This window comes from Gymnodraco acuticeps, unplaced genomic scaffold (genome assembly GCF_902827175.1).
Source record: "Gymnodraco acuticeps unplaced genomic scaffold, fGymAcu1.1, whole genome shotgun sequence".
Classification (NCBI taxonomy): domain Eukaryota; kingdom Metazoa; phylum Chordata; class Actinopteri; order Perciformes; family Bathydraconidae; genus Gymnodraco; species Gymnodraco acuticeps.
In genome coordinates this window covers 5,401,909-5,413,118 of record NW_022990238.1, presented here as the reverse complement: position 1 = coordinate 5,413,118, position 11,210 = coordinate 5,401,909, and the positions used below count along the sequence as shown (strand labels likewise).

General features: G+C 38.5%; 1 protein-coding gene across 1 annotated transcript; it reads right to left on the bottom strand.

The window, feature by feature from the left end:
- Window positions 1–1,462: 1,462 nt before the first annotated feature.
- Window positions 1,463–9,223, bottom strand: xab2 (XPA binding protein 2). Its single transcript, XM_034220358.1, has 19 exons — window positions 8,915–9,223; window positions 8,402–8,550; window positions 7,991–8,114; window positions 7,686–7,883; window positions 7,233–7,367; window positions 6,972–7,136; window positions 6,232–6,376; window positions 5,991–6,142; window positions 5,733–5,852; window positions 5,498–5,629; window positions 4,780–4,911; window positions 4,457–4,570; window positions 4,189–4,351; window positions 3,876–4,066; window positions 3,626–3,748; window positions 3,357–3,522; window positions 3,041–3,167; window positions 2,774–2,880; window positions 1,463–2,646 (listed from the first exon to the last, which is right to left on the bottom strand). The coding sequence occupies exons 1-19, from the start codon at window positions 8,948–8,950 to the stop codon at window positions 2,585–2,587; spliced, it is 2,541 nt and encodes an 846-aa protein (XP_034076249.1). The 5' UTR covers window positions 8,951–9,223; the 3' UTR covers window positions 1,463–2,584.
- Window positions 9,224–11,210: the final 1,987 nt, after the last annotated feature.

Sequence of the window (11,210 nt, the reverse complement as noted above, 5' to 3'; positions counted from 1 at the left end):
TTTATTTGAAAACATATCTAAGTTATTGTCTTATTGTATATTATATTATTGTGTGTCATATCAAAGTACCAACTTTAAAATTGAATGTATACAGCACTAGAATAGATGTACTCTGCACCTCTGAGTCTGCCTTTAGCTATAGTTCATTTAACGTCTTCCTTTACATATAAAAAACACAATCTGTCATTTAAGGTTCTTATTTGCCCGGTTTATAAACATTTGTAATCAGCCCTGCTGCCTGACCTGGGCAAACTCCATCGGCCTCAGGGGTGCTGCTGTAAATGACCCTGACTACTGACCTCTTAAATGGAAAACAAAGAGAAGTTCAGACCCAAAATGATTGAACCACCACATTGTCTGGTTTGCTTAGGTAGGCCTACAGTATATATTCTAAAGAAATACGGCAATAATTACAATATGTTTGACAAACCTGTTCATGCAAGTTATTGTAAAGATTACATTTCATTTTGCTGACGCTTTTATCAAAGTTACTTAGAATAAGTGCAAAAACCATAAAGATTCAAACTACGAACTAGTGCAGATATATTTACTTCAAGCAAGTCATTCCATTGTAAGTGCTGGTGAATTTGTGACAAGGCCTTAGCCAACTCTTTAAAGTGCTTCTTTTTTTCTTTTTGCTGCAGATGCAAACATTTAGACACCACAATAACCATTGAACACAGAGGCAGCTTGTCTGAATAATTACTTTAGGCCGGTCCTGAATACATTACAGGAGTCATATATCAACATTCAATGTAAATTATGCATGTATTATTTCCTCTTTCTGGAGCCAAACATGTAAAAATAAGGCATATGATGGTCACATTATTAAATCTAGGAGAAATATCAAACAATTGTCATCAGCCTCTGATTAAATCATTTAGTTAATGTCACTTATAGATTACCCTCAATTTAAAAATAAAGTTAAGTTGCTTATAGACCTTAAAAGCAGCATGCAGAATCCATAAATACATATGTATACAAACACCGAGATAAAAAGAACAGAATAAACATATACTAGTACTCTAAATAAACATATGTAGGATGGAAAGGGAACATTTAATTTGGAAAACATACGATACATTTGCCCAATTAAGCTGATTTGAGATATGTCTTTACCAATTGTTTTTGAAGGGTTGTGTTCAGTGGCATCATTCACACTGGAAAACAGAAATCCCAAGAGTGCCTTATCACATGATATTGCTCAAAGTTCCAAGATCACGCTAACAAGTGCCCCACTGCGGTACATTCTTAAAAGGATTACCTCTCAGCTATTTTAATCTAATTATGAAAGAAATAAGTTCTCCCTTATTTTGTTTAGCTCTTATGAGATGACCCATTTTCTATTAAATAATGAAGTTGATCTATATCAAATTAATATGAATGTATTTCCCTAGGAAGCATATGTTGCACGGCTAACTAAGGAGCTTTCAAGACAACTAAGAATGAATGAAAAATGAAATCTCTGCCAAGGAAAGGTTTATTCCAAAAGAAATCAAACTGCCCACTATTTTGTAGGGCCGAGGTTCCTCTGTCATAAAAAGGTTACTTCCATTTAACAGGTATAAATCGTTTTGTTTTTTATTACAATAGGATTCAAGACAATGAGAAAATAAGTTTTAGACATTTGCAGAGACCAGCCTGTCAATTAAGAACTGGTGTTCCATAATTGAAAAACATTATGCTGTGGTGAAAGGAGAACTTTTAAAACATGTCTGACTGCATCAGGTCACGAGTAGACACTCAACACCATATGAAATACATTATACAGCAGCAAACATTATCTGCTAGTAAAGTTTACCAGCTGCACCTATTACAAAAATTGGTTAGGAACTGAAAGCAAGGCAATTCAATTGTAACAATTCAAGTAGTATCAAAAATATTTTACAGCCTTTCTAATGTTCAACTTTCATGCAAGCTCTGGTTTTATGTAAGTGTACATAACACTGCAGCCAGAGTATGATTTTGAAATTCGTGATATATGTATACAATTTAAGTAATCTTTTCAGGATCACCGAGTCCCCTACTAGTGATCCTCAAACCAACAATGTGAGGCTTGAATGCTCAGCTCCACTTTCAAATGAATGCCTAATGTTGAGAGAAACTAGGCTCCTCCCCCTTGTGTTTTCCAGGGCAGATCTCTCCATCAGAGAAGATTTCTCTGCATTTATAAAAAGGGGTACAAACGTTTTTTTTCTCAACTATTTTTTTCAAAATGTTGCCCGGAAGTAAAGTCAAACTCAAAAAGACTTAAGTTACAGTTATCCCGTAACCGCATATAGGTTTTTCATCATAGAAAACGGCTCAATATAGGATTTGAGCAAAACTACCCTGAGCTTCAAACTTGAGAAAGACTGACACCATATGGCCAATAGTAATACAGGTTCATATCTCTTAACTGTACTACACAATTCCACAGAAGGCAAAAATGAAGCCATTCTGTTTCTGACTCATGTCAAATTATTTTTTAAATAAAGTGGATACAACTAAGCAAATACACACATTCAAATATGGAGCATATTTAATGTATCAAGATAAAATAGAAGATTGCATCTTTGAAAAAATTGAGTGAGGAAGATATCTTTCAGTCCTCTTTAAGCCCTCCAAAGACAGCTGTAGGGACACTCTTCTGTTCAAGCTGCACCTCTGTGAAAAGACCAGAGGATCAAACAATTATGAAATGTATGTTTACAAATAAGACCTGTCTGCATGTATGTTTAAAAGAAGACAGAATATCACTGCTGAGGCTGGGCCTATTGTGACAGTAGCTCACCTTCTGGTCCCTGGTTATTATCATCTTCATCATCATCACCGATGTCGATCTCATCAGGATTAGCTTGTTTGGCAAGTTCAGCCAACTCAGTGCGAGAGGTGTCACTCCTGCATTGGTAGATACAAAGAGTGAGATTAATGTGTTAGATTCTAACATGCATCAACGCCAAGCAATTCCTCTCACGGGAACTGCACAGGTTTTATATATAGCTTTTCAGTAAGAAAAAAAAGACAAGCGATGGAGTGAAAAGAAAGGCTATGGACAAACCTGACAAAGAGAATTTTCTCTTTGGGCTTGGGTTTGTCCTGCTCGGCCTCTGCAGCGAGCTGCTGTGCTTTCTGTTCCAGCATTTTCATGTCATCAATTCCCATTTGGCCTGGAGCAAGATCGGACACTGGGTACAACAAACACGGAAACATGAACATATATTATGACATTCATTATTGGGAGGTTCAGGGATCTAGCCTGAGGATTTGGGACCAATAGCATGTGTGGATACGCCAATAATATGATTTAACATCCACACAATGTTTGGTACTGCTCAGACAGTTAACAGCTAAAGAGTTATAACAACCCCTCTCACCTGTGGAGCTTGTCGTGGCCTTCATCATCTGAGAGGTCATAAAGTTGACCTGGGTGTTGTAGGTGGCTTGGACACTGCGTTTGATCCTTAGCATTTCTCTAATAGTGTCTTCATTTCCATGGCGGATCTCAAATTCTTTCCATGTTTGCCAGAAAGTTGCGGTCACCTAAAGTTCAGACATTTTTAGAAAAGTGCCAAGATTTTCACACCACTGTTTATGATACAGTTTATTCAGAAACGATAAATGCCAGGGAGGTAGGTTATCTCACCCGTGGGTCACAAATCTGGGAGCAGTAGGAGTAGATTGCTCGGGCCCGATCAATTTCCCCGAGTTTACTCTCCATGTCGGCAAAGCGCAGACACATGTCCCTGGCATGCATATCAGGAAGGACCTGGATAAATAAATACAAATTATTTCAATATCAATAAAACGATCATTTTAAGAGCAAATATTTTTGATTAAATAGGGGAAAAAGCTTGAATACAACATGTCATTTTCATAAAAGCTATCCCATGTACCTCAATAGATTTCTGGTAGATGGCTCTTGTGTACGTGACTCCATAAATCTCAGCTGCTCTTTTGATGTATATATTGAACATGGTATGTCGTTCCCCATCATCTACTGCCTGCGTTGCTCTTTCGTAGACGGCCATGGCATGTCGTGCCAATCCATATCCCTCCTCCAGTTTGGCATACAGCAGGTAAATGGCTGGAAACCAAGGCGAAGTGGGACATTCAACGTCAGTACACTTTATGCAGAAAAAATAGGAGAAACAGTGTGCCAATAATCTGCACACAAATTGTCAATGTTAGTATAACAAAGCCACTTACTCTTGGCAAACTTGGCCGGGCAGCCGTCGAGGGCTTGCTCAAATAAATCCCTAGCTCTTTCCAGCTTCTTGCCCGCATAACGATCGATGAACTTGGTGAGGTAAGTGTTCCAGATGTCATAAACATTCGGCCACCTAAAGAGAGCAATACCTCGCTCGTATGCCTAAAAAAAGGTATTGACAAAGACATTGAAGAATTGTTACGTTGACAAAAGCAAGAACACACTGGTTTTAAATGTTGGTTGAGTTCATTAGTAGCATGTTCTTACTTTAAAGCTTTCCTCATAGTAGTTGTGCTCTTCGAGGAACATGGCGTAATTGATGATGATCTGTGGTGTGGCGATGCGGAGGTCAATGATCCGGTCATACACTGCTTTTGTGGACTGAGGAGAGAGAACATTTAATACAAATGTAATTCAAAATGTGCAACTCACAGAGATGAATGACAAATCTGATTTAAAAGCAAACGGTGGATAAGACTTCTAACACAATCAATAAATATCTCAGACATTTCCTGACATACATACACCTTCATATATTTGGCTCATTGTAGTAACATTCAGCTGTTGACACACAGACATTGTGGACATACCTGGAAAGTGCCGAGACTCTCCTCCAAGTCCGCCAGCATGGACCAGACCTTCAAGGACTTATAAACTCTGTTCTGGACCGGCTCAGATACATCAAAGTACTCAGCCTTCTTGGATGGGATGGCTGTAGCTTTCTATATAAAAATGAAAAAACAAGTTGTCAATTATTTAAAATGGTGCAATCAGTAAAACACTTGGTCAGAATTCATGAGCAGAGCCTTAGGAGTATTTTAAATCAATTCCAGTCATCATATCTGTTGCACAGATGTCATACTCTACACAGGCAGAGCTTCCCCAAATGTATTTTGTGGTCAATACTCTAATCTCCTAGGGCCCTAAACTTTCAACTATGCACTGTTCACATGGTTGTTTCCACCGAACAAGTGAATTGTTTGAAAGAAGGAGAGCTTCAAAAAGGCAACAAACAGAATGTAGTATTTTTTAGTCAATAGTCAAGCTAGTGTTTTATAGTTTAATGTCAAACTTCTACGCTTTACACAGACATGATTTGCGGCCTCAGGTTTCATCTATGGACTACTGTATCCCACACCTTGTTTGGAATCTTGATGTAGAATATGCTTTCAAAAAACATTTGGAGGAAGACAACGTTATTGTAGTTTCTCAGTCCTTCCACTAGATGTTACTAAACATCTAGTGAAAATAGTGCTGTTATTTTACTGTTATATCCAATGACTGCAGATGTGAATTAAAGTGTCTTACCCTCAGTATACGCAGTGCCTGTTCATAGTTCTCATGGCGAAGCTCCATCTCTCCATATTCACACCACACCGCAGCGAGGTCATCAACCTGCTTGTAGTTCACCTTAGTAGCCTTCTCAAAAATGGTCCGGGCCTGTGTGACAGTCATTACATTTGAGACATACCATGATTAGAACAAGTTTCTCATATCATTTACAGAGAGTTGGAAAACCCGTTTAAAAACCTCAGTGACTTACATCATCAAGCTGCTCATTTTCCTCATAGAATTTAGCAAAGGAAACCCAGAGAGAGTGAGGCTTCCCGGTGGCCTTCATTGGATCCACCGTCTGCACTGCCTCTGTGTACGTGTTGATGATCTGCCAAAGATATGGTGAGCACAGATCTATTAGTAAGGTAGACCATACATTTGAGTTAACTGTGTACGTTGAATGTTTTACCACAATAAAATGTGGGAGCAAAACGCAATTTGAATACAATTTTCAAAAAGGCCTCACCTGCCGTGCATTGCCGTCATACAGTTTAACCCGCTTGTGCCACTCATGTACATTATGAGGGTTCTGTCGCAGTAGAACACTGTTCAACAGGAGCGGCCGCCGGGCTATCAGCTGCTCAAAGCGGGCCAGTCTAAGCTCCATGTCTACATCCTCTGGGAAAAGAGGGACAGAGAGTAAAGCATGCATGGTGGAGTGCAGTGAAAGTGAAGTATGTTGCAGATATAAATGAATCAGCACTCACCGTCTTCATCTTTTCCCATCTCAGCAGTGGTCTCCATCTTAGCTGCGATCATGCTCTCTTCAAACTGGGCATAACTATCAAACACTTGCGTGAAATCCCTTACAGTTACCACCGTGAGGATGGCTTCCTCATAAACATCACGAGCCTGAGAAAGAAAAATGTATAGGTTTAGTAAATCACATTAATGTTAATTCAATTGAGGCAACCTAACTAGATATTTATAAGTGTTGGGAAAATACTGAATGTACTCTTCCAATATCAGAGTAGCACATGATAACAAAGGCCCTACGTAGCTGTGTACGTCACAGGATGTTTGATTGCCTAGAAGAGCGTCAGGACTGTTTTAGGAATATGATAGCTATGTGATTAACATGATGATTCAGCCTCTATGGAGATAGACATATGACAGGCACGATCATTTCTGACGTGGGTCAGAACTAATCCAAACATTGTATACTGCTTTGAACCGGTATTCCTCCATCTTGTGACTGTATAACACCCTCTTGTATATCAGCATGTGAAGGACACTGTTCAGGAACTAGTTGTACCATATGCTCTGTATGTGATGACTACTTCCATTCTTGCAAGGATAATAATTACATGTATCCTGATATTGAAGCTCAAGCCGGTGACTAGTGATATTTTTCTAACAATAAGGAAGAGTAGTATTTGGGATAAATAACATGATATCAATGTGTTGCATGAAATGTATACAAATTGAATCTATTCAAAAGAAACACCTTCTCAAAGTGACCACTCCTGATGTAATAGTCAGCTAATGAACACCAGAGTTTTCCAAGTTGGTCTGTGAAGCGAGTGAGGCCTCCTCTGATGATGGCTCCGACATTCAGAGATGTCACTTTGTCAGGGTTCTGGGAGATCAGGTCGCAGAGCTCATGCCACAGCTGTCCAAAAGAATACATGTTGAAACAAGAGTTTTTATTTTGCAGTTCATGCTTACAAAAATAGGCACCCAAAGTGCTAGGGTAATATTATCTTACCTGATAGTTAGACTTGCCCTCTTTGGACACAAAGCTCTCGTCATTGACAACAGCTGCTAGTCGCAAAGCTGCTTCATCCAAGCGGCCAACAGAACGTAAGTAGTCTATGTATTCCTCTGTATTCTCCGGGGAAAGCTACATAGTACAAAGAGCAGACAGCACACATTGAGGACATTTCCAAGTACAGCAAAAAAAAGTTCAATTCAATGTCAACATTATCATTCCCTTTCAATGGTAATATATCAAATAAATTGTCCTATTAGATGAGAACTTTTAAAAAGAAATGTTCGTACTCATATCTATCATACCACATTCTGACATCATACCACATCACATACATTTTTTATACATTGCCACTGAAAGTGCAAAAACACAACTATCAGTCATCAGAAACTGTGAAAGAAACAAATGACAGTTGGGTGTATAAAACTAGTTTGTGACCGACGCTCTCACCTTAAGGTACCTGCGATACACCCGAATGGCTGTCTCAGGCAGGGGCAGGTTACGGGCAAAGCGGAGATACAGAGGCCAGATACGTGGATGCTGTGTAACAGGAAGAGCTCTGAGGGCACGGTCAAATGTTTGCCGACTTCTTGTGATCTTGCATTGAGAAACAAGAAACTGGCAGTAATCAAGCCATATTCTCGGCATCTGGTTTAAGGAAAGACAAGGTGGTTTAGTTCAAGCACACAGACCACAAAGTAATATTATTGTGTGCTGTCCAGTGGATTTGTATGGAGTTCTTGAAGTTGTATTACCTTGTGCATGAACACTAATGCCCTTTCATGGCAATTATTGACCTCTTCATATCCTGGTTCAGTGACACATTTCCCTTTGATTTGTTTCCGTCTCTCTCTCAGATAATTGTACCACAGCTTATAGCTGTAAACAAAAAGGGAAAAGAAAAGTATTACACCATAAGCAAATAGCAATTGGACAAATCTTAAAACGAATATGACTCTTTAGAATCACAGCCTAAATAAAAGTTAAGGTATTTAAAGATAATTAACAACGCACAACAGTGATGTAAAGAAACATGTCCTATCTTAATAAAAAGCTATACAAGTTGTAGGATTACAATGTTGATTTGCAGGCATCCCTAGCCACCTGTTTCTCTTTACATGTCGATGCTTTCACTAAAAGGTCCCCTGTACCGTTAGATAACTTACCTGCCAGGCAGCTCCTTCAGAGCCCTCTCATAGATCATGTTCAGGGTGGATCTTCCTGCATTCTGCTTGAATTCGATGTAACGCATCCAGCACTTGACCGAGTACGGGTTCCTGATGATCTCTTCTTCATAAGGGAGATCATCGTCCTCCTAACAGAGGCAGAAATCACATAACATTTTAAGTACAACTGTAATAACTTTTTGAAAGAGTTGCGTCTGCTAATGGCTAACATTAGCGCCACAACGTAACGTGAACGTCACAATAACAATTCAGTCTGCAAACGCAATTAATTAACAAAAGCTATTGTAAGTTCAGAATTAAAATATGTTAACACAAGTAAGGAGCCAATATTGTGTGACAACAAAGATGTGATTCCAGGCAAACGAGCCATAACAAGCTAACTTCAATACACACGGCCAAGCTAACGTTAGCGCGCCAGTAAAAGTTAGCGAGCTAACAAATACTCATAAACGCTAGCAGATAACACACAAAATAATAAATGGTGTAGCTTACAAACATAACATCGGGTTTTCCGTTTAGCGAAGGCATTTTTTTTTTCCTTGAAAGATATGGTCGTTTGAGATTTAAAAAATGAATGCTAAGTGTAGCTAACGGCAGACTACTAAAAGCGTGTAGTCCTCAGTGAGACTTCCGGCTTCGTCACTACACGTCACAATCTTGGCAAATGTCGGTGGTTACCGGTATGACATCTGCTACTTTTTTTAGCCACTACAATTCTAGACCTTATTATTATTTATTATATTTATTTATTACTTATATTATACATCCATGTTCTAGACTAGAGTGACAGAAGCATAAACTTTCTTCTTCTCTCGGTTTTTGGCGGATTGCAAACCACTTTAAAGGTGCATACCGCCACCTACTGTGCAGTGTGAATCATCATATCATTCCATCTCTTAACTCATGGACGCATATATCTATGATCTAATCAAAAATAAAAATAAATCATCAAAAAATAAATAAATAAATCAACAAAAAACATAAATAAAACAAAATAAAAATCTATGATCTTTCCTGACCTAATGTTAAATTATTTTTCCTACCCCAGTTTCACTCAGAAAGGTAAACAGTGCCTTTCTGGTAGCTCTTACTCCCTCTCCTTTTGTTCCCAAAACACCAACCACACTCCATTCCCTCTCTGCCTCTAAACTTTAGCCTTTAGTTTTTTCTCTTTCAGCTTTATAGATGTCACAATGTAACAAGATATGTTCTACATCTTCTTTTACTCCATAGCTCCCACACTTGTCACTGTCACTTTTCCCCATTATACAGCGTACCATTCAAAGCTGTGTGATTTATTCTGAGTCTAGCTATCATGATTTCCTCCCTTCTGTTTCTTTCTTTATAAATATTAATTGTGATTGTCTTTTGAACTTTATGATACTCTTTGCCTTTCTGGTCTTTCTCCCACCTTTTCTGCCAAATCTCCATCCCTTTTTTCTTAATTACTGCTTTTCCTTCTCCTTTTCCAAGTTGAACTGGTAATGTTATTTCCTTTTGTAGTGCACTTTTTGCTAATTTATCAGCACCCTAGTTCCCTTTTACCCCCTCATGTGCAAGCGCCCAGCAGAACTGCAGATCTATACCGCCTCTGTGAAGTCTTGATAGGCTATGATTAAGTTCTATGAGAATGTCTTCTCTGACAGTTGTTGTTGACTGTATGCTTTTTAATATGGACAATGAATCTGTGCATATCACCACCCTATCTGGTCTGACCTATTCCACCCACTGTAATCCTATTATTACAGCCAGCATTTCTGCTGTACACACTGATAATTGATCAGACGCTCTTTTTGAGATTGATATTTTAAAGTCTGGGATGTATACCAACTCCAACACACTCTTCCTTGTTCTTAGAACCATCTGTGTACATTTTTAGGTAATTGTAGTACTTTTTCGTTCAGATACATACTTGTTTAATTCCCACTTCATTTATTTGCCACTCTTTTTTCCTTTCTACGATACTCATATCTATGTTAGTTTCTGGGAAAAGCGATGGGGGAACACTGCTAAATGGGGTTGCTTTGTATCAGAGGTGGGAGAAGTACTCAGATCTTGTACTTTAGTAAAAGTAGAAATGTGAAGAAATACTCTAATCCTGTAACATGTTACTCAAATAAAAGTACTCATTATGCAGATTTGCCCATTTCACAATCATATGCATTATAGGTTTTAGTTTATTATTGATGCGTTAACGGGAGGCGTGTGGTGCAGTGGGTTGAGTGTTGGTGTTCGGATCAGGGGTTCAAACCCCACTGCAGTCAGCATGTAGTTGTGTCCCTGGGAAAGACACTTCACCCCGAATCGCTCCTGTGGGGATTGCCCACAGTATTGAGTATGTAAGTCGCTTTGAATAAAAGCATCTAACAATTGACATGTAATTTAATGTGTTTATCAAGCTGTTAAAGGTGGGACTAATTGTATTTACTTAATGTACTGCTTGTTAGCATGTCAACTTAACCCAGGTGTAACTAAAGTCTTATTTAAGGGTTGATGTTGTTTATCATTAACCTATATCTGCAAAGTAACTTAAAGTGCTGCATACATGTAGTGGAGTAAAATTACAATATTTACCTCTGACTTGTAGTGGAGCAGAATTGCAAAGTCACATCAAATGTAAATACTCAAGTAAAGTAAAAGTACCTCAAAATGGTGTTAATGTACTTAGTTACTTAAATACACTGCTGTATAAATAAATGGTTGATGTGATAACCTTGAGCTTGAGCCGTATTTCTGATGGAGACATAAGTCACATGCAAGTACAGCTGAAATGTGAAAATGAGCACCA

What these genes read in the sequence shown, in the direction of transcription:
- xab2 (XM_034220358.1), bottom strand. Translation starts at nt 8,950, where the DNA reads ATGCCTTCGCTAAACGGAAAACCCGATGTTATGTTT. An exon ending in AAAATGAGCAGCTTGATGAT is followed by an intron (nt 5,630 to 5,732) that starts GTAAGTCACTGA and finishes ACTGTCACACAG; the next exon opens with GCCCGGACCATTTTTGAGAA. An exon ending in CCCGGCCAAGTTTGCCAAGA is followed by an intron (nt 4,067 to 4,188) that starts GTAAGTGGCTTT and finishes CTTGGTTTCCAG; the next exon opens with CCATTTACCTGCTGTATGCC.